General features: G+C 44.7%; 1 protein-coding gene across 1 annotated transcript in view; it reads right to left on the reverse strand.

Moving 5' to 3' along the window:
- PSMA2 (proteasome 20S subunit alpha 2) overlaps positions 1-24,261 on the reverse strand; it is a 155,307-nt gene that overhangs the window by 57,249 nt on the left and 73,797 nt on the right. The window contains exons 4-5 of the mRNA XM_085607426.1: positions 23,394-23,526; positions 3,713-3,835 (exon numbers count right to left, since the gene is read on the reverse strand). Of these exons, the coding sequence (XP_085463552.1) occupies positions 3,713-3,835; positions 23,394-23,526 (256 nt within the window). The remainder of the gene's footprint in view (positions 1-3,712; positions 3,836-23,393; positions 23,527-24,261) is intronic.

The following is a 24,261-nucleotide window of genomic DNA, read 5'->3' on the forward strand; positions in this document are numbered from 1 at the left end:
CAGGAATTTACCCCATACCCTGGCACTAAAATCTCTCACAATGGAGAGTCATTGGCTGATGTGGACTGACCCACTGACCAACATGGTTGGCAGAAGCAAAATGTGAAGGGCACTTGAACAAATCAATGGATCCAGAGAGTTTACAAAGAGTGCAGGTACCTATTTTCTGTATTCATAGTTGAGAAACATGAGACTGGTGAGACAGTATATCTCAACCTATAGCACTTTTTCCTTTAGAAAGAAGCACAGGCAAAGCCACACAATCTGGTGTTGGCGGACAACCTTGGAGCTGCATACGCTGGAGTGGCATAAAGTGTAATAGCGTACAGTGGAATGGGTTAGAGTAAAGTGGCACAGAGTGGCGTATGGTACTTGAAACATACGTAGCCTGAAAGTGGGTGAATGTACGTAGATGTAATGAGGTAGTGTTGCAGGGATTCTGCTCATGCACAGAACTATGCGCAGGAAACCAGGACCTCAGTTAATTGTGGTGTACCAAAAACTCACCTCAGTACCCAGAACCCCTATCCGAACAGCATCAGTGTCCCATTCGTTATCCGTATTATCTCGGAGGTCCCAATGTATAGACAACCCAGAACAAGCGACTTAGAGTATTCTCAGGAATGGTGGGAATCAGAAGTACCTGTTCGCTATTATTCATATATCAATCCACAACATAAGTAATCAGAGACACGGTAAAGTTGAAAAGGTTTATTTTATAAAATACGTGTCCTAAGATGCAGTACTTTAGCTAACATAAGCAGACAAATGATTATAATTAAAACCATTAGCATCGTTACAATACCACAGAAAATGAAAGGAGAAATCATAGTATAAATGACAGTGGAATACAGCCACCTTCATTTCGCTAGTAAACTAATATTATTAGACTAGTAGAAGGTCTCTAGGCTTGAGTGGGGAACCCCATACCGTAAAGATCAGCTTTAGGTGGATCACATCACAGGATCAGCTTTGCTCTGCGCCTGGAAATGTTCTTCTCCAGAATGTGTTTCAAACGCATGCAAACTGTAATATTAAAGGCTCTCGACATTCAGATATTTGCAGCTGTGTGCATATTATGACTAGAGAGTGGGCCGATCAACCTGGACTCAAAAACATACATTGTCTGGCGGCTCAGAGTGTTTTGAACACAATGTTCAGACCAAGGTCGCAGCGCACGTCTAGGGATGTGAACAGACAGTTCTCAAGTGAAGAAAAAGCAAGCAAGCAGTTCTCAAATAATAACATGTCTCAGCAGTGTCGTGTGCAAAAGCAGCAAAAGTGGCAAGATGGCTTTCTAAAAGAAACGCGCTTATGCTAACATAGCAATGTATGCATCTAAATCGCTACCTTCACTACAGCAGGAATCTAGAATAGGAGGTGTAAATGGTAATTTTAGGTAGGTTTAGATAGTCCAAGTGGTGTTATAGTTATAAGTGTTAAAAAATGTCGTTATATAGTCTGCCACACTATACCGTGGTAACTTTGTTATACAGTGGTAGATGCTAATTTACAAGGCAGAATGTGATTGGCAAATGGATGTCTTTACAAAACGAAAAAGGGAGTGGTTTAGTTTTTAGCAGACTTTCGCTATTGCATTAGAATTAAGCCCTACCAAGACATCTATTTTTCCATTAGAGGAATTAATTATTTACCTGTTTTACACTTATCAGCATTTTTTTTTTACAGTATCTTCTGGTTTAATGAAGTCTACCACAGCAACTACAGTCACAAACTGCTTATGAGTGCGGTGGATGACATGTTAATCATCCACCACACTGCCACCATAGTATATGGACACCAACAGGTTGTTGCTTTTTTTCCCATTTACTCTCACCAGCAGCACGCACAGCATTCCGACATCAAAACAAAGTAAAAGTGAAAGATACCACGATGATACTGCGGTCAGCTATAATCTTTTAATTGGTGCTGGGGCCTAATTCTACCCCTCCCCCCACCCACACATAAGCAACAATCAACAAGGGCAAGGCAGTGTTGGAAATTGGAGAATGTCCCCTAGCCAGTGCTCTCTCTGCCTAGTGGAGCCCACTAGGTCACCAGGAAATATATGGACCTGGGCCAGTGACCCCTGTCCCCGGAACAAGGCTTTCTGCCCTTCTTTGGGTTACCCCCAACTTGCCAGGCCGTGGGGAGAGGGGTAGAAAACCTACAGGATCACAAAGGATTATTTGTAATTTACTGTTGTGGGGGTGAATGTGCCCCCCTCAAGTCCCCATGGTCAGATGAGTCTTTCTGCTAGGGGCATTTACCCCAATATGGCCCTGAGAAGTAGACCGCCCACAAGACTAGAGAACCTCTTACTTATTGTCTTTGCTGGGGAAGGTATGGATAAGAAGGGGGACCCCTGGGCATGGGTCTGTGATTCCCCAACCCAAAGTCTTTTTACATGCCATCGGGAAGGTAGATAAAATACTTTTACCCGGAATTTGTCCACCAAGAGCAAGGGGGCAGAAAATCCACTATACCAGTCTAACGTTTTTGTTTGTTCATTGAGGGAGCAGCCTCCCTGGGCATGGGGCTTTGTACCCACTTGCCTCTGGGCACAATCTGACAATCTTTCCACCTGTTCCGGAGTTTCATCTAGGGGCGGGGATGAGGGGGATTACCATAACTCTGCCTTTAGAGGGCAAAAAGCAAACTAGACACAACATATAAATTATTTTAGAAAAAAAACGATATGGAGTGGGATCTGGCCTATACCCAAACAGTAAAGCCCTAAAGTCTTACTACAAAAAGGGTGCGAACAGCATCCCCATAGCCAGCGAAAGTAAATTTGTGTTATTTTTGGCATCGTTTTGACATAAGGACCAGCAGAGTGGGGGTAAATGCAAAATGTGCATGTTCACTGATTTGATAAGCTCCTGTTGCATGCTCTAGGCCTAGCCATACAAGTGAAGTACTACTTTTATTGGGAGAAGTGTGGGAACACTAGGTGGTATGTAATGGGTGGATCAGTGCAGATTACAGATGTTTCCATCACAGAAATAGGAGGCAGATGTGTGATTTTATCCAGGGTTTGAGTACTCCAGGATCTGTGAGCAAGAACATATCATGGGATCCAGGCAAGGGAAACCGCCATTGACGCTCCTGGACATCTAGATTTCTAGAATGCCAGGCCAAAATACCACCACTAACCCTATAGTCAAAATAGGTAAAATAATTTGACAGCATTATTGGTGCCTCGATGTTGCATTTTGCAGCCTCCTGTGTTGCTTGCTCTAGATCGAACCACACAAGTGGGGTAGCGTTTTTAAGTAGGAGAGGTGTGGGAATGCTGGGTGGGAGAAATTGTGGTTCTCCGCAAATTCTGGAAGTTTCCATCACCGAAATGCGAGGAAATGTGTGATTTTAGGCAAAGTGTGAGGTATGCCAGGCATTGAGTGTAAGAAAATGTTGGTGGGTAAATATACCTAGTATAGCAAAAGCTTTATTTGGCATAAAAATCAAGTGTATTTACAGTGCTATAGAGCAAGGTGTATAAAAACCCATTATTTCCACATGCATGGAAAAGCGTAATAAAATGTTCCCACTGGTATATGAACAAACTATTTTCCAGCAAGCGGGACTACAGACACTTCTAGACAAAGGACAAGTAACCACCAATATCGCTTATTGGATAGCTTGACAATTATAAAAAAACAAGTTGGCTCATTTTGACAAAACCATACAAAATAAATACAAAACAGCTTACCCGGACTGTGTGTACTCTTGCATTACTGAAGCAACTCTCTGTACTAGCTGTGCTGTTGGAATTGGTTCCTGGTAAACCAAGAAATATTGCTGAGCCAACTTCCGAGCCCTCCGTACCAGTACCCTGTTGATAGAAAACAACTTTTAATGCAGGCATCCCAAAGAATGAGGGATAGATCACGCAAGCTCATCAATCAAATGAAAACGTTTATGCTTTTGAGTACTGAATTTATAGGACACAAATGCAATCATTTTTTTCCAGAAGCCAGACAAATGTTAAATGTTTTTTGCAAGATTAACAAAACGTCATAATATCTTAGCATGGAATTTGTTTCTTTAGATGAGGCATCAAAACTGGTATTCTGATGGGTCCTAGGATTCAGACAGTGGAACCAGCTAAGGCTTTGCTGTCATAAACATAGCAGTTCCTCGCCTCTAAATCAGTCAGGGGAGTCGCACGTTTGGTGGGAAGGAGAGCACAAATCTCTAAAATCAAATAAATTTCTCTCATATTTTCACCTTCCAACTATAACACGATTGGTTGAATACTAGATTGAAGAAATGATCTCCTAGATGAGGTAAATGGCAGGTACGCATTCAGTGCATTTAAAATGTAATCGATTAGTAAACTCAGTCTTTCATTAATTGACATGCACCTATATTCCAACTTGTGGGGTCTCGGGACAGAATCCAAGATGTCGAGTCGGAGAGTGTGTGAGAGTGTGTGTGAGAGTGTGTGTGTGTATGTATATATATATATATATATATATATATATAAATAAAAAAAACACACTTGTAATTAAGCCGGAGGAGAACACCGAGTGGAAAGCACACATTCTCAGAATAACTCAAAAGAAAGGCAGGTTATAAAAAGGGGTGGGGTTAGCCACTTATAGCAACAAAGGTGTAGCTAAAAAACAAAAAAAAAAAAGACGGTGGTTGACAGTAATCTTTTTTTGTGGCCTTCTACTGTGACAGCCCGCCAAGAAGCATGGTATGTCCACAGGATGACTAACTGGTTGTGACTACGCTGAGGGTTGAAAAGTAAGGTACATCAGAAGGTGGTCTAGGGGAGGGTAGTATTGGGTGCCCTTTAGCAAACTACCCTCTGGGACTTGCTTATTATAGAATTCAGTAACCAAGTGGTGTATTCAAATCATCTTTTTAATAACCTGTTACTACAGCACTCATTACCACAGTTTGAGGTCCATTAAAAATATAGTGCTATACATAAAAAGTGTTGCTATTGCACAATTTAATAGTACTCAATTTATAAACCTCAGAATGACAAGGAGAGGAGCTGGCTTGAGCAGGATGGAAACCAGTAATCTGCAGTCCATACAAAATGTCTTCCTTGAGCACCTTGTCACAGGTTTAAATACAATTAAGACACCAAGTTGCCAGGCAGTTATTCCTTCAATTACAAGTCATCCAAAGAGATTACTGCATTGCAATGATTAAACCATCCATTTAAAGTTTTCATATCCTTTCACCAACCATGTTATATCATACATCACAACAGTCAGTCACTATAGAGGCTCAGAAGCTTGTTTTACACTTTCCACTAAACAGGATTTATGGAGTTCCAATTGCCACCATAATACGAGCTACAGTTCTTATATGCCACACGTTTTGTATAGTAGCATTTGCCTAACATAAGGATCATAAAGTCTGTATTTGACATGCTCAAAAACATTTTAAATTCCACATTGATGGCCAACACAGTGGCATAGTTGGTAAAAAATACAAAGGCATGAAAGTAACTCACTAAGCCACTGAGTGTAAAGCTGTACTTCTGAATATAGGCAGCACTAACTTGAATCAGTCCGCCCCAATTGAAGTTCAAATAGACATGTGTTAGCATGCTGAACAGAAATTACAAAGTGGTTTGCCAACTTCAGCTGATGGACTTGAAATTAAAGCTCTCCTCCGATGCGGACTATGAAAACACTTTGCTAGGCACATACGTCTAAAATAATTTAATAACATTCATGATCTCTTTGACTGATCAAGACCTCGCTATATGCAGATGGCTATTTTCTCTCTTCTCTTCTACATCAGATCTAGAGATTTTCATTAGAGGAGAGAAAAAAGATTCAGAATATACAGTGAGCGTCAGCATGCACGACGGTCTATAGTAAATACTATGGATGAGCAGTGAGTAGAAATAGTTTCACAAATCAGAGGAGCAAAGCATTTAAGTTTTGTGGAAATATGCTCTTTCCATCCTCTAGAATGCTATTCTAGAGAAGTGGCCTAATTCTATGAAGTCCACGAGTAGTAATACAAATGAAAAGTAGATATCTTTCACCTTGCCGCTAGAAAAACAGAACAGAGGAAAGAAAAGCCAAATTTCTTTTTTGTTCTTTATAGTGCCGCACAACTTATAGTAATTTCAAGGTGATGTGTTAAGTTATAGTGTAAGTTATAAGTAACTGTATATGTAGGTGGGTGACTTATAGTAATGTGAAGGTGGTGTGTAAATTAAAGTTTTAACTTTGAATAATGTTTGTGTAGGTTAGGTATAGTTTGTATGGAAAGTAGAAGGCAAATGCTACTTACCAGTATGCATCTGTTCTTGGAATGTAGTGCTGCAGATCTACACATTGTGCATAGATCGCCATCTGGTGTTGGGCCCGGATGTTTGCAGTTGATGTCCTCTTGGAAAGTCTTTGGAAGTCACGAGGTATGCGACTCCTCCTTTGGATCGTATTGCGCATGGGCTTTGGCTCCATCTTCAGATTGTTTTTTCGCCAGCAGGGAAATGATGGAGTGTGTAATAAGCAGTGAAGATGCCCATGTGTGCTGTATCTAAATAAGATAAACTGGAACAGATAAAGGTAGCCGGGGAGGCGGGTGGGCGTGTGTAGATCCGCAGCTCTACATGCCAAGAACAGATACATATTGGTAAGTAGCATTTGCCGTTCGAGGCATATGAGCTGCAGATTACACACTGTGCATAGATTATATAGCAGTACTCGCTCCTAGCGGCGACCACCAGTATCTGTTGCAGTGGTTTGAAACAATGTTTTGAGTACAGCCTGGCCCACACTAGCTTGTTGCTTAGTTTGCACATCTACACAATAGTGTTTAGTGAAAGTGTGCGGTGTAGACCATGTAGCTGCTATGCAGATGTCATCTAAGGGAATGTTTCCTAAAAATGCCATGGGAGCCCCTATCTTATGTGTAGAGTGGGCTTTAGGGGGAACAGATAGCGTTCGTTTTGCTTTGTGGTAGCAAATCTGTATGCATTTACCAATCCACCTAGCTATCCCAGATTTGGAGATGGGGTTGCTTTTGTGTGGTGGTGAGAAAGATACGAACAGTTGTTTGGTCTTACGAAAGGGTTGTGTTCTCTCAATGTAGTAGAGTAAGGCTTGTTTGATATCTAGTGTGTGGAGAGCTCTTTCTGCAATGGTCTGTGGTTACGAGAAGAATACGGGCAGTTCCACAGATTGGTTTAGATAAAAGGGAGAAATTACTTTAGGGAGAAATTTTGGATTAGTGTGGAGAACAACTTTGTTATGATGCATTTGCAGAAAAGGTTCTTGAATGGTGAGTGCTTGTATCTCACTTCTGAGGGAAGTAATGGCTACCAGAAAAGCAGTTTTCCATGTTAGGAATTAAAGTTCACATTTGTTTAGAGGTTCAAAGGGAGGCCCCATTAGTCTGGTGAGAACGATATTTAGGTTCCACACAGGTGAGGGTGGCACTTTGGGGGGAATTATTCTTTTGAGGTCTTCCATGAAAGCTTTTATGGCAGGTACTCTAAAGAGTGATAGATGTTGTCTGTTTTGTAGATAGGCCGCTATGGCCTCAAGGTGCAGTCGAATAGACGTGTAGACTAGGTTGCATCTTTGTAGGTGTAGTAAATAGCCTATGATGTGTTGAATGGACACATCTAGGGGATTGAAGTTATTGTTGTGACAATAGACCACAAAACGCATCCACTTGGCTGCATAGCAAGCTCTAGTGGTAGGTCGTCTAGCTTCTCTAATGACGTTCATACAGTCAGGGGGAAGATTTAGATAACCAAATTCTAGGATTTCAGGAGCCAGATCGCAACGTTGAGCTGAGCTTGGTCCAGGTGCCTGATCTTTCCATGGTTCTGGGTTAAGAGGCGTGGAGAGAGGTGTAACTTTGGTGCGGTACTACAGATAGTTCCAGCAGTGTGGTGTACCACGGTTGTCTGGCCCAAGTTGGAGCTACTAGGATGAGAGTGAGGGAGTGTTGTTGTAGTTTGCGCACCACTAATGGAATGAGTGGGAGAGGCAGAAAGGCGTACGCAAATCTGCCTGACCAGTTCATCCAGATAGCATTGCCTTTGGACGATGGGTGTGGATACCTGGCGGTGAAGCTTGGGCATTTGGCGTTTTCGTGGGTGGCGAAGAGGTCTATCTGTGGATGCCCCCACATTTGAAAGTACGGGTGAAGAACTTGTGGATGGAGTTCCCACTCGTGGATCTGTTGTGTTTATCTGCTCAGCAGATCTGCCATAGTGTTTTGGACTTCTGGGACATGTTGGGCTAGGAGAAAGATTTTTTGGGGTATGGCCCATCTCCATATGCTCTGTGCTAGCTGAGAGAGCTGCGGAGTGTGTGTGCCGCCTTGTTTTTGTATATAGTACATGGCTGTCATGTTGTCGGTGCGGACTAAGACAGCCTTGCCCGAGACATGCGTTTGAAAAGCCTTTAGGGCTAAGAATATGGCTAGTAACTCCAGATGGTTGATGTGGAGTAACTTTGGTTGAGGCGTCCACCTGCCTGCATGGTGTGATGTAGTAGGTGAGCTCCCCAGCCGGAGAGCGATGTGTCAGCTGTCAGTACTATCTGAGGAACCGGTTCCAGGAATGGTCGCCCTTTAGAAAGGTTCTTACTGGTCCACCACTGCAGAGAGCGATGGGCACGACAGTCTACCAACACCAGATCTGTCAATTGACCCTGGGCCTGGTTCCATTGGCGCGCTAAGCACTCTTGGAGAGGACGCATCTGGAGTCTTGCGTGAGGTACTATGAATATGCAAGAGGCCATCATTCCTCGAGCTGGAAGAGTGTTCTGGTTGAAATTTGGCGCGTAGAGCTTGAATGCTTGCTATCCTGGCAGGACTGGGATAGGCTAGCGCTTTTGAGGTGTCTATGGTGGCACCGAGGTATTGTTTTATGTGGGACGGTTGCAGATGGGACTTCATGTGATTTACTGTAAAGCCCAGTTCGTGAAGTAGTTGGATAGTGGCGCGAGTGTGTTGTACACACTGGCGGTATGAGTTGGCTTTTATGAGCCTGTCGTCTAGGTATGGGAAGACATGGATGTGTTGTCTTCGCTGGTGTGCTGCCACTACCGCTAGGCACTTGGTAAAGACCCGTGGTGCTGTGGTGACTCCAAAGGGGAGCACTTTGAATTGATAGTGTTGACCGTCCACTACAAATCTGAGAAACTTCCTGCGAGTGTTGTGAACAGGAATGTTGAAATAGGCGTCCTTGAGGTCTAAGTTGGCAAAGAAGTCGTTTTGGGAGAGCAGGGGAAGTACCTGGTGGAGTGTGACCATGTGAAAATGGTCTGAGTGTATATAGTGATTTAGGGGTCTAGGGTGGGCCTTAGAGTGTCGTCCCTTTTTGGTATGAGAAAATATAGGGAGTAAACTCCCATATTTTGTTGGTGGGTAGGAACTAGTTCTATCGCACTCTTTTGTAGGAGGGAAATTACCTCCTGCTTTAGTAGTGACAAATGTTCCTGTGACATTGGGCATTGTTTGGGTGGAATGTTTGGGGGGGGGGGGGGGGGGGGGGGGGGTAGATGTTAGTTTGAGACAGTAGCCTGACCGAATTATTTGTGTTACCCATTTGTCTGAGGTGATAGTAGTCCAGACAGGAAGGAAATTGTGGGGTCTGCCCCCGACCAGAGTGGGATCGTCTGGGGGAGTGGAGGGAAGTTATTGGGTAGGGGTGGAGGCAGAGCGGGAGGTGTTAGTCTTGCCTCTGCCTTTATTATTGTTGCCCCTGTAGCCGCCTCTTTGGTAACCCCTTGTGAAGGTGGATTGGGTAGGGGCTTTATAGGAAGTAGAAGCGGTATCGGAGGAATAGCCTCTGGAGGTGCTTCGAACGGAAGAGCGGCGAAAGGAGCGCCTGGGAGGGTGCAACTGTAAGGCTCCCATAGACTTCCCCGTATCTGTGTCTTTTTTCATTTTTTCCAGGGCATCGTCAACTTTTGGGCCGAACAGATGTTCCTGCTCAAAGGGGTGGTTCAGGATGGAAGCCTGCACCTCTGGTTTGAAACCTGAAATACGTAGCCAGGCATGCCGACGGAGGAGGACGCTGGTGTTAATTGCCCTAGAGGCGGTGTCAGCTGCATCTAGAGCGCAGCGAATGGAGGTGTTAGTGATGGTTTTACCCTCCTGGATTAGCTCATTGGCTCTATTTTTGTATTTGTCAGTGAGGTGTTGCATTATGGCTTCCAGTTCATCATAAAGTGCCCAGTCATAGCTGGCCAAAAGCGCTTGTGTGTTTGCGATGCGCCATATGTTGGCAGCCTGGGATGCAGTGCGCTTGCCAGAGGCGTCCAGGAGTTTGGACTCCTTATCAGGTGGTGTCTGCGGTCTTGAAGGGAAAAGCTAGTCCTGCGGGACGTTAGGGATGTCTAGAATGTTATAGTCGTCCCATGGGTCTGAGGAGCCTGTAGAAGTTGGGTCCCCTGTGGGTTGGTCATGGGGCTCGTCCCCTGGGTCATCGTAGACATCGTCATCATCCTCATCCGGAGAGGGTGTGGGGGAAATGATGAGGTGGGGGAGGAGAAGGAGGTGAAGGTTCTCTCAAAGGGGTGGTAGCAAAGTCTTTCCTCTTTGGAGGTGGAGCTGGGGCAGGCTTGTCCAGCGATCTCTTTTTGATGCGGAGCATCAAATGTCCAGTTTTAGGGTCCTTGACAAGTGTTTTTTGTAGTGGATCAGGCCGAAATAGTTCTTCAGTGAGTGGCCGATACGTCGGCGCCGAAAGCGTCGGGCCGTAGGTTTTTTAGTCTTGGAGTCGGCATCAGTTCGTTGTTTTGAACTGTGTGGCGCCGAGATGACTTTCGGCTTTGAGGTGTGGGTGTCGATGGCCTTGGGTTTTTTGCTCGGCTCCGGGGACGGTGTCGGTACCGAGGAGCTGGTGCTTGTCTTCGGCGCAGAGTGCTTCGGTGTGGAGCTCGGTGCGGAGGAGGAGGACATTTTCTTTTTCGGCGTCGGTGCGGAGGAGTGTTTCTCGGCACCAACAGTGGGCTGGCTCGAGCCCGAGCCGCCAGAAGGCTTGATAGGCTTCTTAACTGGGCCCGAAGGCGAGGTGTGGGAAGCAATGTCTTTGGCCATGCCTAGGCCCGAGGGCGAAGGCGTGACCGAAGCCTTTTTCGATGCCGTCGAGGGTCTGGGTGGATGTTAGTACTCACGCCCCTCTGTGCCGGAGTGATGTCCTCGATATCTGAGTCGTAGGCCTCGGAGGCGCTGACTAGGCCCTCTTCGGTGTGCTGTTCTTCTGGAGCATCAACGCCTTCTCCGAAGAGGTCATCTGGGATCGCTGTAGACTAGTGTGCCATGGCTCTCCTCGCCCTTCGGTCTCGAATGGTCTTCTTGGACCGGAAGGATTTGCACGCCGGACAGTCTCGAGCCTCGTGTTCCCGGGGAGAGGCAGAGGTTGCACACCTCATGGAGATCGGTGTGGGGAAATTTGGACCCACATCGAGGACACTTCTTGAATGGAGTCCTTTCCATGAGCCAGGACCGGAGCTTAGGTAGGCCCCTAGGCCTTCGCCGACGACCGGAATCGAAGACTTTGAACGATGAGTCGTGTCAAGTGTGGAGATCGCGATCTAAAACAATACCGCGAAAGGGGGAGGATTGCGCGCCGATCAGAAGAACTGGAAACTGTTCGGAACCGGAGCGCGAAGATCATATCCGAGCCAGATGGCGGAAAAAAAACAATCTGAGGATGGTGCTGAAGCCCATGAGCAATACGATCCAAAGGAGTAGTCACATACCTCATGACTTCCAAAGACTTTCCAAGAGGAAAAACAACTGCAAACATCTGGGCCCAACACCAGATGGCGATCTATGCACAGTGTGTAATCTGCAGCTCATATGCCTAGAACAAGTTTCCCTAACTAACATATTTGTAACATTGTTTTTTTCCCCATAGAATTTCAATTGTTTCAATGTTTTTAAAGATAATGTGTTTCAAATCGTAGTATTAAGTGTAATTTATTAAGGTATCGTTAACTGGTCTGTCGGACAGTAATATGAAGAAGAGAGTCATAACAGTAGTGTCGTAGAGTGGAGTACTGCATAAGGGAATTGAGTGCAGTGTAGTAGAATGCAGTAGGGTAGAGTATTAAACAGTGTAGTAGTGTTGTAGATTGGATTTGTAAAGCGTAGAGTAGGTACAGTGGAGCTGCGTAGAGTGGATAATTAGTCAGTGGTGAAGTGAGAGGTATAGTCTCATACAGTGCAGTAGAGTGGAGTAGAGTTCAGGAGTAAAGTGCAATACAATGTATTAGCATGTCGTACAGCTGCGTAGAGTGGATTACAATGTAGCCTAGCGTATAGTCGAGTAAACTCTTATAAACTGGAGTGGGGTCTCATAGTACAGTGGAGGGCTGTATGGTACATTATTGAAAAGTGTTTAGTCAAATAGAGTGTTGTACAATGGAGTGTCCAGGCACAGATTGGACTGTACGGTTAAGACAGTGAAGTGCACGTGGACAGAGTGAAGTACAGTCACGTAGAGTACCATACAGTGCAGTATAGTTTTATAGAGTGCAGTTCTAGAGGGGAGCAGAGCGATGTAGAGTGAGCCACAGAGTGCAGTGGCATATACTGTAGTGCCGTAAAGTGGAGTGTCGTACAGTGCAGAAGTATATACCGGAATAGCGTTCACTGGAATACTGTGCAGTCTAATAGATTACAGTGGAGTGGCAAAAAGTTGAACAGCATACACTAGACTGTCGTAGAGTGGCAGTCATACACTGGAATAGTATACAGTGCAGTGGAGTACAATGCATTAGCACATAGTGTATTGGTATTTTTTAAAGGTCTTGTTAAGGGACTTGGGTAAGTCCCTTTAGTATTTTTTAAAGTTTAAAAGCCTTTAGTTAGCGGTAAAAGTGCTTAGAAGTTGTTGTTTTTTGTTCTTTTAAAAAGGCCCCATCTATTAGCAAAACTTTGGAAGATGCAGAGAATGTGGTTGTATAACTCAACCTGACCACTTATCTCCATCTTGGATGGAAGGAGCTTAGAACCCTCTGCAAACATAGAATCTTTTGTAAACTGGTTCCAATCCTACCAAGGTTAAGTTCCAGGAGCTCTTGGCAGAATATGTTAAGTAAAACCCTCCTGAAGAGGATTTCCTCCCTGCAGGAGAGAGTAATGAAGAGGACGACATACTATCCCCCTCACCTACACAGAGAAGATGTGGTCCCTTCACCCATCCTCCCAAAAGTAGTGATTAGGGTACCTAGACCCCACACAGGTGGGACAGGCACCCAAAGTGACATTGAGGACAGCCTCAATGAGGAGGACATCCTTTTAGTAAGGTTGATTCGAAGACTAGCCCTGGAGGATAGACTTCTGGCTATAGAAAAGGAAAGAGCAAAAATGGGTCTAGCACCCATAAATGGTGGCAGCAATATAATGACTAGGGTCAGAGAGAATTCTTATAACCGTAAAATCCCCAAAGGGATTGTCCCCAAATATGAGGAAGGTGATGAAATCAAAAACGGTTCATAACCTTTGTGAGGGTCTGTGCATGGAGATGTGAAGATCTCACACTGGGGAGCATTGCTTTGGGAACTGTTCTCTGGTAATTGCAGGGACAGACTCCTGACCCTTACTGTGGCAGATGCTAAGTCATATGACCTCGTGGAGGGCACCCGGATTGAGGGCTTTGGACTCACCACTGAGGAATATAGAATTAGATTCAGGTGAGGGTCACAAAACCAAGTCAGTCCTGAGTTGACTTTGTAGACTACTCAGTGAAAACACTAGATGGATGGTTAACTGGAATTGAACTGCATAACTATGATGGCGTTGTAATGTTTATGAAACACATTTTGAGTAATTGCATTAATGAAAAGTTGCATCAGTATCTGGTAGACCTAGGTCCAATTTCTCCCCAGGAATTGGGAAAGAAGGCAGACCACTGGGTCAAGACTAGGGTGACCAAGAACAACAGTGGGGAAGATCTAAAGAAAGGGGTTGCAAACCCTTCCCAGGGGAAGGTAGTTGATCAGCCTAAAGATAAAAAATAAGTCTTCTAAAGGCCTCCAAAAACCTGCACAGGAGGGTGGGCTCCAGACCTCTTCACAACCCAGCAGTGGGTACAAAGGAAAACATTTTGATCACCTTAAGGCCTGGTGTTACAACTGTAATGAGTTGGAACACAGGACTGGAGACTCTGCCTGTCGCAAAAATAATGTCCCTAGTCCTCTTCCAGTTAGCACTGGTATGGCAAGTCTCCAGGTGGTATCAATAGTGTGCCCAGACCAAAACAGGGTTCACACTGAAGCTACTTTAATGTCTGAGGGTGGGGTAGATTTGACCAGTCTTGCTGTCTGGACAACCAATATGAAGATGCAACAGCATCAGTCCATGGTGAAAGAAACACTGGTTTCCCCAGGACAATATTTGGCTGTAAAAACCTACTCAGCCAAAAACGCGGATCGTGTCACAACAGTCCACCCCATGGCTGAAGTGACATTAGAATGGGGATGGGCTACTGGCCTGAAACAGGTAGTGGTCTCATTCAAGATCCCAGTTGAATGTATGTTAGGGAATGATCTGGAGGCCTCAGCATGGGCTGAGGTAGAACTGAAAACCCATGCAGCCTTGCTGGGAAGCACTGATTTGGAGTGTGTAAAATCAAGGGCACAGAGCCGAGCACAGGGTATAAAAGAAGTGTTGGAGTCTGGAATAATGGGACAACCTTGTAAGAGGAAAGGTAAGAAAACTGGGGAACCAGTTTCTGTACAGCAAAAAGCTCAGGACCACTCTCCTCAGGGAGAGGACTGGTCAACCAGAGAGGAAACGGAGCCTATAGAACTGGAACCTTACCAAGTTGAGCTCCTAGGTCCAGGGCGAGCCTCTAGGGAACAGCTGTGCCTTGGACAGAGGAAATGCCCAACTCTTGAAAGCCTGCAACAGCAAGCTGCTGCACAGCAAAAGGGAGATGTCTATGGCTCTTACAGGACCTATTGGGAGGAGGGGCTCCTTCACACAGAGCTAAAGACCCCAAACCTGGTGCCACTAGGAGAGTGGTGTGTCTCAGCAGCTTAGAGAAGTTCTCTTCAGATTGGCATATGACGTACCCCTAGCTGGTCATCTTGGCCACACTAAAACCTGGAATAGCCTTGTCAGCCATTTCTAGTGGCCAAACATTTCCAAGTAAGTAAAGGAGTTTTGCAGCTTCCGTGTCACCTGTCAAGCCAGTGCAAGACAGGTGGACACTCAAAGGCCCCCTTAATTCCACTCACAGTGGTTGCGGTTCCCTTTGAAAGGGTAGGTGTGGACATAGTGGGTCCACTTAAACCACCCACAGCATCAGAAAACAAATTCATACTGGTAGCAGTGGATCATGCTACCAGGAATCCTGAGGCAATTCCCCTAAGAACTACTACAGTCCCTGCAGTAGCCAAAGCCCTCATTGGTACATTTACCAGGGTAGGATTTCCTAAGGAGGTGGTATCAGCCAGAGGTACCAACTTCATGTCTGCATACCTGACACATGTGGAATGCGTGTGGGGGACCTATTGTAGGAAAGCTCTCATTTTGCATAGTTGCTCCATCCCCCACACTTTGTGCCTAATGTTGATGCTCCTTGACTGAGTGTGCCCTGGGTTACTGCCAACGAGGTACACAGGGCCTATGTTCTTTCCCTAAACTGTACTGTTGCAAAACCCAATTGGCAACTCTCTGGCCACATGCAAGTCCCTTGTAAAAGGTACCAGGGAAGGCCTCTAAGGGATGCAGAACTTATTGTGCCACCTTTAGAAGCCCTGTACCTTTACACACACTGCCATTGCAGGCTGCGTGTTTTGGTGCAGAACAAAGTGAAGAGTTGACATGGCGCACATCCCTGTGTGCCATGCCTACAATCCACAGCCATGGCATAGGTAAGCCACCCCTCTAGCTGGGTGCACTATACCAGTGGTGAGGGTACAGGCGCTTGAGCCCTGTACCACTATAGTGTCTAAGTCCATTCTTAGACATTGTAAGTGCAGTAAAGCCATAGAGAGTATATGGCCTGGGAATATGTCATTAAGAGCTCCACGGATACTAACTGCAGGAGTAAACCCGTTAACCCAGTTGAGACCGGGTAAAGTGTATACCAAACACAATGGCTCAACCAGTAACCATTAATAAAGACAGTTACATTAAGTGTCCCAGTGCAAACACATACCCCTGTGACCCCCCCCCCCCCCGCCCCGACGATCCACTCGCCCGGCTCTTTGGGCTGTGAATAACACACGCCCTCTGGATTCATTTAGTTTTTTTTCCCCCGGGGCAGCACACTCAGGTCAAGCTGACATCCTGGCCTGAGCTTATTCGAACTGGGATCCACCCTTTGCCCTTTCAAGTCTGATCACCCCACCCCCCCCCCAGCCACACTCCACGCCTGATCTCTTCATCCTGCAACTGGGCAGCTTTGATTACTGCAACGTAGTGCTACCAGCACTATTTCAGAAATCAGTAACCATCGTCATGACGATAACCTTAATTTGAACAGGTCGAAACGCCGTCTACTATGCAGCGCCAATCTCTGCTCCTACGGGGGCAAACAAACCTGCTTAAAACATAATACCTTACTTGTATTGACCTAATTTCTATCATTGACCCCTGAATTATTTGGTTTTACTTGTTTTTCGCCGTTCACACTGCTTTATCACCTGTGTGTCACTGCGCCGTTCACTTACAACAGCACATTCAGTGCACACTTGGTTGTTATGGTTACTCTAAATTTAATTGTATCGTAGTGCTGTTCTAACTACCTACAAATAACAACCCTTCCAAAACTACTCTTTTTTTCCCTTCAAGTGATTTATACATTTACTGTAACGGTCTTTATTAATGGTTACCGGTTGAGACACTGTTATGTTTGCTATTACGAACTCCCCAGCACCATAATGGCTTTACTGAAAACTGAGAAGTTTGATTATCAACCTTCTCAGCACATTAAGCCCACACGGATGCCAGGTGTGATTTAATGAAAAATGCACTCAGAGGGCATCTTGGAGATGACCCCTGAAAACCGACCTTACTCTAGTGTAATGGCTGAGTGGCTACTCGCCAGCTGCCACCCCCAGACATGTTTCAGAACCAGTGAGTCGAAAGCCTGCCGCTCTCGGGGTCCTGAAACAGAGCACATCTTGGGTCAAGGTGCCAAGCCTCCTCCCCTAGGATGGGCAGGGTCTACAACGGGGAAGCTTTAAAGGCTTGCCGCCTTTGTTAGCTGACCCAACCCTTTGCTGTTACCAGCAACTGGCCCCTACTGGTTCTGACCCACACTTCGGGCGGGAAAAATCGGCAAGAAAACCAAGATAGGAGGAGAGGTGTGCCCACCTCTGCCAACACCAGCCCTTATGTGGAGAAGGCGAGACGAAGAACAACTCTCAGTCACTGCCAGCTTGAAGATGGTGGGAGGGGGGGGGGGGGGGACCCAGCCAACTAGAGTGAGGCTAATGCCCCCTTCCCCTGGAGGGTGGCATACTAAGGGATGTAGCGACAAAGAAGGGTACAAAGTTCCTCATGTACAGTGACGAAGAAGAGCCATTAAGAGAATCTCTCAGCTGGTTAGTGCTAAGAAAGGCCGGTCAGAAAAAGGGGAAGGAATTCCCCTAATTTGAACTAGTGCTCTCACACACCCAGCAAGCTAGGTGTCATGCTTCATCATAGGAGCACTGCCCCTCGTCAAGTCGGCGCTGCAATCCTGGACGGGCTCCCGAAACCGGGGCTCTTTATCGGGGATCTTTTGTTCGAGCCGAGGGTGCTTGGGGGTGAGGGGCCTAGTGTGGTGTAATGTAGCGGAGAAATGTGAATTAAAAGGGGTTAGTTGGTCCTAATTCAACTTTATTCCAAAGGTCAACTACCCTATTAAAAATGTGTAGAGTGGCTGATATGCTAGGAGTTAGGTGTCTAGGTAAAAGCACAATATGTGGTAAGGTGCTATCTACATACCACTTCTTATAGTTTGTTCCTAAAAAGGTTCCGGGTTCCTGGCGGTTTGGGTAGGTCATTTCCCTGGACGTGAATCCACGTCGGACCCAATTGGGTTCCTTTTTACCGCCAGCACCGTTGCTAACAACTGTAGCAACCTTTTTTAGGAACAAACTATAAGAAGTGGTATGTAGATAGCACCTTGCCACATATTGTTGTAGACAGTATTACCTTGATCCTGACGAATTGCCCTGATCCTCCTGACGTCTGTGGCAAGAAACATGTTGATCACATAGAGTAGAGCTTTTACCTAGACACCTAACTCCTAGCATATCAGCCACTCTACACATTTTTAATAGGGTAGTTGACCTTTGGAATAAAGTTGAATTAGGACCAACTAACCCCTTTTAATTCACATTTCTCTGCTACATTACACCACACTAGGCCCCTCACCCCCAAGCACCCTCGGCTCGAACAAAAGATCCCCGATAAAGAGCCCCGGTTTCGGGAGCCCGTCAAGGATTGCAGCGCCGACTTGACGAGGGGCAGTGCTCATATGATGAAGCATGACACCTAGCTTGCTGGGTGTGTGAGAGCACTAGTTCAAATTAGGGGAATTCCTTCCCCTTTTTCTGACCGGCCTTTCTTAGCACTAACCAGCTGAGAGATTCTCTTAATGGCTCTTCTTCGTCACTGTACATGAGGAACTTTGTACCCTTCTTTGTCGCTAGTCATATGGGGTATGTACACTGGACCTCTCTAAATAACAACACCCCTAGTCCCTACTTTTGATATAATACTAAGGGATGTACCCATCTCAAGGAAGGGAGCGATTGGTCCCAACCTTTACCTACCTGAAACGCCCCTAAATTTAGTATTTAAGGCAAACCTGAACCTGGTCGTTTCAGATAAGAAGATACAAGCAGAAGGACCAAAGAGCCGTGCTAAAGGAAGAGGAGGAGGAGACCAATTGACTTGGTGGCAGCCCTATCGGCCTGTCCCGACGTTGACCTGCTCCAGAGGAATCCCGGTGTGCTCTGTAGCCAGCAGCCCCCCAGAACTCAGATGACATGCCCTGCCTTCACCAAGAAGACTGTCTACTGTGAGCATTGGATTTGCTCACCAACAGACTGGCTCCAGCCAAATCCACGAGTCTGCATACCTCTGCAGCTGACGCCCATGGCCTGAGTGGCCCACCACAGCGAAGAGGTCTCCCTGGCAATCCTGACCTGTGATCCCTGACCTTTCTCAAGTCTCCAACCGACACCTGCAGACTCTTTCGGGAGGATTCCGCGACCAGAGTTGGTAAGAGAAACCAGACACCAAAAGACACCCCTGCACCCGATGCCCCATGGCCTTGGGTGGCCCAAACGATGGTGTCCCGGCATACCTCTCCAATAAGTAGTCGCATTCAGAAGATCATTATCCCCGAGCCTGCAGTATTTGTTGCAAAAGGAGAATCCCCATTGAGAACAGGGCACCTGACGCTAAAAGCACCCTGCACCTGGCCACCCGAGTGCCGCTTTGAGTGCACCTTGGGTGCTAACTTGAACCCCCCTTTGCCATGAGCTTAAGTCCAGGATCTTTGCTCCCTCAACCCTGTGGTTTGCCCATGAGCAGCCACCAACCGGATGCCCCCATCCCCTGATGGATAACATTGGGCCTCAGGACTCTGCACCCAGCCGCCCTAGTGCCACTGAGGGTGCTTTGAGAGTGCATCCTTGAACCTGGGGGAACCCTTGTTCTAACCCCAGAAACTCAACTCCCAAAACAAAGTACTTACCTTAAACCGATAACTTCATTTCCTCCCATAGGATTGCACTGACTGCTTTTCTGTGAAAAATGTTTCAAGTGTGGAGTTGCAAAATTGTATGAAACAAAAGAAACAGTATTTTAAAAAATGTTTTACTTACCTTTTATCTACGAAATGTCCCAGTGTGATATCTAGGCATATCATACGGAGCAGTAAAAGTAACTTAGGTCGTCATACAGTAACTATAAAGTCACTGAAAAGTAATTGTAACTGAATAATTGACATAACTATCAAAACCAATTGCATTCAACTGCATTTCAACTGTATTCAACTGCACTATTCTTGCAAAGTGTTATTCCACTTCCCTGCACCACGACTGGCTTGGTTTTAGAAATAAAATACAACTAAATAATATTTTTACTCAAACAAATTGGTCTGAGTTCCGTCTTGGAGTGTGACACCTCATTCCTTGTCTGACTGTGTACAATAAATGATTAACACTACCCTCTGATAAAGCCTTACTGCTCGCCCACACTACCACAAATATAGAGTAAAGGTATTATCTACTTTTACCTCTGCCTACCTTTGGGGATCCACTGGACTCCATGCACACTATACTTTGGTATAGTATATACAGAGCCACAGTGTATGGAGGTGCGCAAGTTATAATTTGAAAGTGCTACATAAATTAGGAATTAAAGATATAAGTATAAGTTTAGAATTGTAATTTTTTCTTTAGTTTAAGTTTAGTTTGTAGACAGAATAAATACATTTATATTAATTTCAGGGTAACGGCTAGGTAATACATTTGAGATACAACTATAACTTAAGAATTTGTAATGTTAGTGTATTTTAAATTTGGCTAGTATAGGAAGAATGAAGTTTTCCTAACTATAAAAAGTACAACCTTTGGTTTTTTTCATTGAAAAAAAATATATATATGTATATAATGTTCACTGAAATATGCAAAGGTTAAAGTGACGTTATAGTTTAGTGAACATTTCAGTGCCACTAACATTTTAAATTTAAAAAAACACTGAAATTCACCAGTCAGTTATAGTTCTATCTAGTAACTATAACTCGTGCCTTAAGGTAACTATATCACATGAACATTTTTTGTCATCAATGTCATTTCACATGTTGCAGTGATGTGATCAATGATGTCATAGAATATGTCATGACTGATGTAACAAGGGAGGTAATTAGCAGTGCATGATGAGGGCACGAGTTACAGTTACCTTAGGGCATGGGTAAGTTACTAGAAATAACTATAACTGGTGGATTTCAGTTTTTTTTTTTTAGTTTGATACGTTACATTGGCACTGAAATTGTCACCCAACTATAATATCGCTTTAACCTTTGTTTTTTTTCAGTGAATTTCTAGTTTTGTTTTTGAACAAAGTAATATTTACTACTAGATTTAAAGGCAACCCTCCGCAGGGCACAGCTTTTGGCCTGACCCTGCAAGCAACCCCCCAGCCAGCAGCCAACCTCCCTTCGGCAGTGGGAGGTGAAGAGTTGGCCCCCACCCCACCAGAGATCACAGTCCCCTCCCCAAGTGTTTAGGACTCCATGCCTAGGGCCATTTTATTTAATTAAGCGAAGGGGGAGCACAGACTCCCTCCCCAAGCCTTTACAGGCTTCATGGCCAAAATTCTTATTGATAGGGGATGGCAGGTGGGCACACAGACCCTCTTCCAAGCCTCTTTAGGCCCTGGGGACCCTTTAATAAGGGGAGGGGGCTGCTGATCAGAGGTTCGAATTGACATATATAATTAAGCCTTTAATCCATACAAGAAAAACAGAGATACCAGCATGTGTTTCAATAACAGGAAATCATTTTTACTGTGCTACGGATGTGGATGCAAATGATAGGCATGTAGTGCTACATGCACTACTATGTATTGGGACCACATGATGACCTTTGACTACCATTGTTTTAATTGACGTTAGGCTTTTAACTTACTCTATCTTGAATGTACAACATCATTGTTTCTGCATTTGCCTTGGGATTTTAGTTTGTGTCTCCTTGTAGCTTCAGAGTGGGAGTGTTTCACAGGGCAGGACTGTTGTGCCATGTGGGGGTGGGAGGGGAGAAAGAGAGAGAAAGAGAGAAAGAGAGAAAGAGAGAGAGAGAGAGAGAGAGAGAGAGAAAGAGAGAAAGAGAAATGCGTGGAATGTACTTTTCTGTCTCAGAGTATAGTGCTGTAGGCAGTGGTGTGCATATGTGCATTATTTTGTACATTGTGAAATGGAGTTTTACCTAGGGGGTTTAACTTGATGTAAGATCCATCCTGAATTCTGACTCTGTATAGCTTGAGCTCTGCACAAACACACAGGCCCCCAGTTTACTCACAGTTATTTAGGTTATTCACATTCAAGATTGTTTTTCTGTACTTTGAGAGGTTTTCTAATTTTGCAAGCTTCACTATGATAAGGGACTTGAATGCGTGGAAGAGCAGGAGAATACGTGAGAACTCTTTTGCCTTGGGAAGGCTTGCATGGAGCTGGACCAGCACCAGTAAGTTTCCTTGCTATAGAAGATGTCTTCTCATGCATTGCTAATATTAAAGTTTCCTTGATATAGAAGATGTCTTCTCATGCATTGATAATATTAAAAACCGGGGGTTTCTTGGCTTGGAAGCTGGATTTCTCCCGAGAGACGGACACTTCTGCTCAGTGCTGCATTTCCCGGCTTGAGTACTCTCTTGACCCCAGGGCTGTGATTTGGAATCCCTCAGTCTTGTGTGGGCTAAGATGAAGATATTGCAGCCGGAGAGGAATTTTCTATGATCATTAGTACTGAGATATATGTATGGATATAGAGTTATTTATACATGTGTTTCTGTCTGTGTGCTGAGTGATCAGCGTGTGAAGTATTTTTATTCATTGGTTCTTGTTCATTGGCATTATTTGATGTATTCTGTGTATATATGCTCTTTATATTTGAGCCTTTCATTTGATAGTATTTATTGTATTTGATTACTTGCATTGGACAGCACTTGTTTCTTGCATTGGACGTCCATTATTATTATTATTATTAATATATTTGCTCTCTTGCTCTGCTTATGTTTTGGCAGCACAGTTTAACAGGTTTTTTTTTTTTAATCCTTGGAAAATATGTGCTTGCCGATTAGATCTGTGCAGCTGAAAGGGCAAAGGTTGGAAAGCGGCTTCCAGACTTCAATAAACGGTGTACCACAGTTTGCTCCCAAAATGTTTTATTATAGGGTATTGCTTCCAGTAATGATGAAGAGAGCAGAGTTATCACTAAAGTCACACAGACCACCTTTCAGAACAGATGGAAGTACATAAATAAAAACACAAATTGAATAACGTGAGGTGAAGTATATGTTCAAAAACGATTGTGTCCTTGCTACATGCTTGCTAAACAGAACACACTATATGGCTTTATGCAACCCTAGAAATCTTTAGAAAAAAATGTAAAATATTTTTAGAAATGTGTATTGGCATGCATACGAGACAAAGATATTAAATAGGTATTCTGTTTCCCAAGCTTTGGGGTGCCACAACCTCTTTATCAACTAATATGAAGCTGAAAGAAGTGCAGACATCTCCTATTGCAGGGAATGGATCACAAAAGAAAATTAGGATGGAAATAAAGTATGATCCTCACAGAGGAAGTCCAACAGTTAAATACATAGTACATACTGGCTTGTGCTCCATTATCATTAAGAAGCTGAGTATCAACAACATTGCTTACACACAACACAATCCATAAAAACATGTCTATGTTGCATACCTGTAGTCAGGACCCATACCGCTGTACACCATGCCTATGTGTTTCGTTATTGGTTCCACTTTATGTACACTCTGTTCATCATAGAGGATAGATTTCTGTTTCTTCTCTGTTGCCAACACGACACCATTTGCAGCTGTAAGAAAAAATTTCCAGGAATGCTCAATCACTATATGAACATTTAACATCTCTACACAGCAACATAAAAGTTTGGGAATCTGTATTCTATGTTACCTCTTAATTATGTGGGCTTATCCACTCTGACTCCGGCCAACAACCCCTACGAGAAGAACAAGTTACTTACCTTCGGTAACGCTTTTTCTGGTGGATACAGTATCTGCCTGTGGATTCCTCACCTTGTGAATATCCCCTGCGCCAGCATTCCACGGAACTTTTCTTCCCCAGCATTCCACGTCGGCGTGATGACGTCAGTTCCACCCATTTTTTCCGTGCCTTCGAGGCGAACAGGTGAACCAACGACAACTCCAAGTATACACAGTATATAGAATACCAATACATATACATAGCATACAAAACAAAGGAATGCTAATCAAACAAGCATTTCCTACAAATGTACAAGAGAATATACAAACATCTCAAACAAGACCTATTCCATGGTATACAAAGGTGGACAACGGGGAGGCGGGTGGGTCAGTGAGGAATCCACAGGCAGATACTGTATCCACCAGAAAAAGCGTTACCGAAGGTAAGTAACTTGTTCTTCTGATGGATACATCTGCCAGTGGATTCCTCACCTTGTGAATAGATTCCCACAGCAGTCCCCACTCCCGGAGGAGGGTGTCCACCTTTCTATACCAGAAAGTCTTGCAAGACAGAGCGCGCGAAGTGGCCCTCCCTCCTCATCTCAGAG

Source organism: Triturus cristatus, chromosome 5_2 (assembly GCF_964204655.1).
Source record: "Triturus cristatus chromosome 5_2, aTriCri1.1, whole genome shotgun sequence".
Lineage (NCBI taxonomy): Eukaryota > Metazoa > Chordata > Amphibia > Caudata > Salamandridae > Triturus > Triturus cristatus.